Source organism: Fukomys damarensis, unplaced genomic scaffold (genome assembly GCF_012274545.1).
Source record: "Fukomys damarensis isolate Sample0158 unplaced genomic scaffold, DMR_v1.0_HiC HiC_scaffold_19, whole genome shotgun sequence".
Taxonomy (NCBI): domain Eukaryota; kingdom Metazoa; phylum Chordata; class Mammalia; order Rodentia; family Bathyergidae; genus Fukomys; species Fukomys damarensis.
The window spans coordinates 38,151,301-38,157,990 of NW_022900931.1; the positions used below are offsets into that span (position 1 = coordinate 38,151,301).

The 6,690-nt window shown below is 50.0% G+C and overlaps 1 protein-coding gene across 1 annotated transcript; it reads right to left on the reverse strand.

Moving 5' to 3' along the window:
* Nucleotides 1–891: 891 nt before the first annotated feature.
* On the reverse strand, nt 892–3,708 carry Gjd4 (gap junction protein delta 4). Its single transcript, XM_010605554.1, has 2 exons — nt 3,645–3,708; nt 892–1,892 (listed from the first exon to the last, which is right to left on the reverse strand). Exons 1-2 carry the CDS (start codon nt 3,706–3,708, stop codon nt 892–894), a joined length of 1,065 nt encoding a protein of 354 aa, XP_010603856.1.
* Nucleotides 3,709–6,690: the final 2,982 nt, after the last annotated feature.

The window sequence follows — 6,690 nt, forward strand, 5'->3', positions numbered from 1 at the left end:
CTCCATGTCAGGCAGCAGGAAAACTGCAGCACAGAGGCATCCTCTAACTGGGGAAGCACCGACTCCGGATCCAGGGACCCTGAAAAGGGCAGGCTGACCGTCACTTCAAGCCCTTCCCAAGACCTGGGCGGCTTTTCGTTTCTCGTGTGCACACAGAGAGCTTGAACACAGCGCCAAAGTCCTCCTCCTCCTCTGCAGCAGGATAAGGCTCTCAGGGTAATCTGGACCGCACTGCCCCAAAGAGGCGCGGACAAAGCCGGGACTGAAAACCTTGTGACAAATGCTCGGCCACACGGGGGACCCTGGCACCCCGCACGCTGTGCAATGACAGCGCACAATGACACCCTGCGTGCGCCTCCTTCTCCTTCACACTGTGAAGCGGGAAGTGTTGTCACTGCGATGCGCTCAGTGTTCACTTTATTAAGGAGGCCAACGAATGTCTCTACGGATGACATCACCAATGCCTCTCATCCAGCAGAACCAAAACGAGAACCAAATCCTAATAACACAGAACAATCCAAGCATGTTGAGCTCTGCTGACATAAGACGCTCTACAGGATGCAACACCACAGTAAAGAACAAGACCACAGATCAGCAAGGGTGGCAGCGCATCCCACGGTCTCCTGAGGACCAGCACTCTGCACTCTCCCGTGAATTACTATAGCTGGAGATGGGCATTTAATGTCAAGGGCTTTTTCAACAGAAAGTTATCTAAATTAGATCTGTACCCAGTCTTCTGGGCATTCTGTCTGTCCTTCTGGCTGCTTTCCTGCTATCAGGAACTCAGCGGACGTGGGTCTGTGCTCCTCTGCACCTCCAGGGCGGAGCTGTGCGCCAGGACAAGCGGCCCTGCTGCGGAGCTGGGCTCAGGGGCATCGCGTGGCGCTCTCTTCACACCCACTCAGACTTCTTGGTTCTCAGGTAGGGGACACTTCCGGCGGAGGCCAGCTGCTCAGGAGGGTGCAGCAGGCCAGAGGAATAGTGGCGGGCCAAGTGGCTCCGAGAGGCGCAGGGCCGCACCTCTGATCGGTTGAAGCCCTTGCTCCTTGGGTCCTGGGCAGCCTCTCCAGGACAACCGCCCCCGGGCTCTCTGTGGGCCGGCGGCACCTTGTCACTGGCTGAGGACAGCCCCTCACTCCTGTCTTCGTCCAATGGTGCCACCTGGCCTGACACGGCAGACCGAGCCCTGGGGTCGTTGGCACTCTGTCCCCCCTCCCACCCACCAGGGAGAGATGGCGCCGCCTCTTCCTCCCACCCTCCGGGCTCGCTCCCTCTGGCTCCACACCCCTCGCTGCCGCAGGTGCGGCTCACAGCCTGCCCGGGGCCTCTCCTCCGGCGCATCCTTCTCTGCACACTGCAGACCAGATCTGCGGCGCTGAGGAGGAAGGAGAGGACACTCACGGTCCAGGCGAAGAGCATCAGGATGGACTTCTCCGTGGGCCGAGAGACGTAGCAATCCACCACGCTGGAGCAAGGAGAGTGCGTGCAAGAGAATCTCTTGGGGACCACGAACCCAAAGAGGAGGTAATGCCAGGCCCCAAAGGCAGCCTCCATCAGGGTCCGGAAGCACAGCTGGATGAGGTAGCCGCAGGAGAAGTCCGGCACGCCCGGGGCCCCTCTGTCCGGCAGGCGGGCTCCCTGCAGGGCGAGCTGGGCGCCTTTGTGAAGGACACAGATGCTGAACACGGCGTAAGGCAGGAGCACGGACACAGCCTGGACCAGCCAGAAGCGCAGCTGGGACACCGGGGAGAAGATGTCGTAGCAAACGTTGGCACAGCCTGGCTGCAGAGTGTTGCAGACAAACCGCTCCTGCTCGTCCTGGTAGACCGGGTACCCCGCCAGGACGATCACGCCCAGCCTCAGCAGGACCGCGAAAAGCAGCCAGAGCTTTCCTGAAAGAGAGCAAGCAGGAATGGCCTGGTCACCGCCTCTCAACACGTCTCCCCTGGAAACACTCACTCTATTTCCTGGGATGGAGCGTTGCCCAATTTCATAATTGGGAATAAAGCCAATTTAAGATTTTATCTAAACAACAGTTTTAAAACATGGCCGGGTGGAGACTGGAGACCAGAGAAAGTAAGTAGCAGGCCTGTGTTCGGGCATGCAAAAGTATTGGCTGGCTTGTTCCTTTGCTATTGTTTAGCAGCCACTGTGCTGGACTTGTTTGTAAGATGCTTCCCGATGAGCAGATTTTAAAAGAACATTATACCAACTCCCCATGATAAAATGAGATCATTATGTACTACAAACACGTACTAATAAAAAAAGAGAACACTATATACTGAAAGCATTTTATATCTCTTGGATTGAAATTTTCAGAGAGAAAGTTTGGTTGAGAAAATCATTGATGTAAAAAAGACCTTACTCTTCTTACAAGAATAAAATTTTTAAAGGTTTTTAAATATTCCTGTTACTGTGTAGAGAAAATATAAGCCGCTTATTTCTGTCTCCCTTACTTACTTAGGACAGTGGCCGATAAGGTCTCTATTTGGTCACAGGACTTGCATTTAGCATTGTTCTATTGTCCTTGAAATTGAACTCCTTTAAGAACACTGACTTTTCACTAATTCAGAGTTCTTCTTCCCCTATTCTATGAAATAATGAGACTTATCTTTCTTCCATTTCACATGAAGGAGTGGACTCTAAGAAATCAAAATAATTTCAAAGCCACTGTCACATCCTGGGTCACCTACTTTGGAACACATTTAAAACACAGCCAGAATAACTTGTAAACATATTTTGTGACAAGGTATAGCAAGCATCACCTGACATTAGAAAAACAAAACCCTATTATAAATGAAGGCAGCTGAGTTCAAAGAATATAATTAAGTGATAATGTCACCAACTTGAAGTTTTACAATGAGTTCAGTTTTGTTTAAATTCTACAAAATAATGAGTAGGGAAAATACCAACCACATTTCAGGTACGTATTAGTCCCTTCCTCAATCCCTTTTGCCTGTTACTCTCGCCTCTCTGAAAGGTGACTCACCTATTCAAAGTCAGCAACCTTTGTTATCGATTTTGTCCATAACCAGGAAAGCTGGGGGTGTAGTTAGTTCAGTGGTGGAGCACTTGCCTAGCATGTGCGAGGCCCTGGATTCCACCCCCAGCACTACAAAAACTAAAATAAGATTAAAAATTATGAACTGCAGTACAACTGGGATTTGGGTAGGTGCACGGGCAAAACTACTAATCTTTACAAATTAAATATGAGGGACAAAACCAAAGATGCATGAGAAAAAAGCATAATCCAGGCATCACTCTCTTATTATCTTTCACTGTATTTTTTTTCCCTGATAGCAAGCCGTGTGGGCTGCACACAAGGCCCCTCCCACTGGTTTTGGTAGTGAGAATGCAACTTGGAGGGGACCAGGCTCGCCCCCGGGCAGCATTCAGTGATGGCAGAGCCCTGGTGCTCTCAGAGAATGGCTTGTCCCAAGCTCCCTGTCCTCCAGCAACACGCTGGCCTTAGGCGTGGCCAGGCAAACTGAAAACAGGATAATATTCTGACCCTTTAAGAGTCAATTCATAGGCCAGGGATTTGGCTCAGGGGTTCCACTGCCTGCCTCGCAAACACAAGAGTCAATTCAAGCAAAGCAACAACAGACGCAGAAAGCAGGGGCTGGGGTTCTCCCAGCACTCACCCACGATGGTCACATTGCAGTTCAGCGTGACGATGAGGAACCCCAGCACGTCCAAGTTCTCCATGCTCCAGAATGGCACCGACTCACAGGCCCGTGACCACTGAGAAGGTGCAAACTCCTTACAGGAATAAATTTGGTTTAGTGGCAAAAACTTAGAGATAAGAATTGGAGCTGTGGAAAAGAAAGATCTGAGCCCAGGAGCTGGAGGTGAGTGTCTCTGTCTCCACGCTGACTGGGTTCCGAGCCGCCTGCCTCTGAGACAAAGCATTCCTGACAACTGCAGGACCCGAGTGGCAGAAGTCAGCCTTGTTAGGGCTATTCTTGCCCTCTCGGGATATTCCAGGCCTGTGGTTGGACTCATATGTCTCTACCAGGACAGCCAGATGCTCCAGGATATAATGGAAGGAACTACTTTTAGCCAAGACCAAAAAAATAGCTTTGTCAATTAGCCAAGTACGCTTCTCTATTAAAAAGCCATCGTCCCCGCAGAAAACTCCACAACCGCTGAGAGTGTTCACGCTGTCTTCTCCAGGAGCTCCGTCACCCTGCTGCCCGACAGGGATCTTGCCCGAGCTCTCAACCCCTGCACTTTGATGATGGAAGCACAGATCTGCACACACGTATGTGTATGAGCACTAAATGGTCTCTCGGGCATTCTCTGGCCTCCCGTGTGGGTGAGGCAGGAGCTCTTCATTCGGAGGCAAATGGCCCAGTGCAAAGCCCAGGATCTGCCAAGGGAAGCGGCCAAGTCTCCCCCAGATGTCTGCACCCGGCAATCAGAATCGTGAAATGAACGGTGTGAGCCCCGAGCACAGAGAGGTGGCCGTGACTCACTCCGGGGGCGTCTTAGCCCTTCACTGACCACAAACGTATCTTCCTTTTGTATCTCCTGTCCTCCTTCAGCCTGGAGCTGCTGCCATTGAACACGCTTAGTTTGCGCAGTTAAACTTGTAACCAGACACTGCCGTGCAGACGGGGCGACGTGGATCACAGTTTCATCAACATCCCCCGTAGAGACCACTATCTCCGGGAGGAACTCGCTGCGCACACTTTGGGTTCCAGCATCAGAGTGGAGACTGTGAACTTGGGAAGGGACGATTTCAGTTTTACCCAAAAGCTCTTCTGTAGCATCCTATCTGTTCTTCATTTCTGATCTAACTCCTGACTTTGATGTCCCCAGAAAGATTCCCAGAAGAGGGGGCATCAAAGCTGCTTTCTCTGCTCACACAGCTGGATCCCATTCAGGGAAGACGTTCTAACCCCTGGACAGGAACACTAGTTTGGTCGTATTTTAATCAAATGTCGTGATATAAGCATTGAAATCTAAAGAAACTGCAGTCAAGTAAAAATATTGAAACAGTCCCAGCATATGAGTATTTTAAAAAGAAGAGTGTGTCTGTGATCTCGTGAACTGTTCTTGACCTTGGCTTACAAATTGAAATATTAGGATAACAATTACCGAGTTTTGCTGTGTGACAGAAATAACCTAACCCAAATGTCGAGCAAATTAAAATCGTGTGACCTGGAGCCAATCGCTCCAGCGTTTTATGGCTCGGTTTTCTGATCAATTAGGTAGAAAGCACAATGCGCCCTGCACCTACTCAGAGTGGCTAATGAGATCACAGAAATGAATACTCCTTTACCAGTACGCAGAAGTATGCGGTGCCCGTGATGGGTACACAGCTTTCCCTAGTGTGGGGCTCCCGCCCCAGCCCTCCCCAGCTCTGTGTGTGTGCTCTCCCTCCTTCAGGTCCACTTCTGCCTCTGTCTTTTGTCTTTCTTCTCCTCTCTCTCTCTCTCCTGTGGAAGACGTTTTTGCTTTGTCTGGGAATCTTGACTGCCATGGCTACCAGAGCCAAGGAGGGAGCAGGAGAGGAAGAGGAGGAGTGGTTGGAGGCTCGAACATCTGGCTCCTTTGTATGAAATCACCGTGGCCACCATGAGCAGGCTTAGCTGTGTGTGCCCGCGCAGTGGAGAGAGCCCTTGGGGGAAAATCTGTGCCGAAGCCCATGTAAAGAAATCCGGTAGGACAGGGGATATGCATGTGGCTAAGCTGTACAAGATGCCAAGCTGGAATTAGTTCACAAAGTGAAAGCAGTGAGGAAAAAGGAAAAATAATATAGAGCCATATGCTATTTGGCCTTGTTTTGTTTTTATTTACCTCTTCCTAGCTTATGGCATTAGCAAATTATTTAAGCCTTAAATTTACCATCAGGGGGATAATGATAATTTATAGAGGTAAGGGTTAGGATTAATTTAAATATGATTCTAGGAAAATTTGGAGTACATAGAGGAGCTCAAAACAATAAGACAATTATTATTACTGCGGTAGTTATGTTCTCTAAAGTTGCCACACACAGCGGTGAATATTATGGCCTCCTTAGAGAAATACAGGTTAGGCTGTGTTAGCTTTCTGTTCTGTGACCTGAGGTAATCAACTTGCTAAGGGAAAAGCTTCAGTACATGGTCACTGGCCACCGTAATTGGGCCTGCGGTAGCACAGTAAGTACGTCACGGAGAGGGCACGAGGCAGACGAAGGCCGTTCACCTCACGGTGGCTGGGAAGTAAAGGGAGAGAGAAGGGGTCTCAACTTCCCCTTCAAGCCACCCTTCCCTGACCTAGCCTCCTCCCACCAAGCCGCACATTTTTCAAAGTTCCATCTGCTCCTAAAAGAGCCAGGGTTGGCGACCAAGTCTTTGACACATGGGACTCTGGGAGCCCTTCCAGATCCACACTGTAACAGCTTCCTGTGAGCCCCTGGGTCTTAACACTTTCTTCAACCAATAAATGCAGCACCTTGTTTTGTGTGTGTGCTTCTCTTTATTGACACCTTATTTAATACATTATATATACATTTAACACATATATAGCTCACTAACGTTGAACTCACAGCCAATAGCCTTATAATTTATGCCTGACCGCAGCTCACCTAACACACAGGTCCTCTACTCTTCTCGGGCCTAGGAGCACCAGGCTGCACTTGTCGGCTCTGCTTAGTCACTGTGGTGTTGTGAGGGCACAGAGCACAGCACCCGAAACATAAAG

Coding starts and splice junctions, on each gene's coding strand:
- Gjd4 (XM_010605554.1), bottom strand. CDS start 3,708: ATGGAGAACTTGGACGTGCTGGGGTTCCTCATCGTCACGCTGAACTGC. Junction 1,893..3,644: donor CTGCAATGTGACCATCGTGG/GTGAGTGCTGGG, acceptor GCTCTCTTTCAG/GAAAGCTCTGGCTGCTTTTC.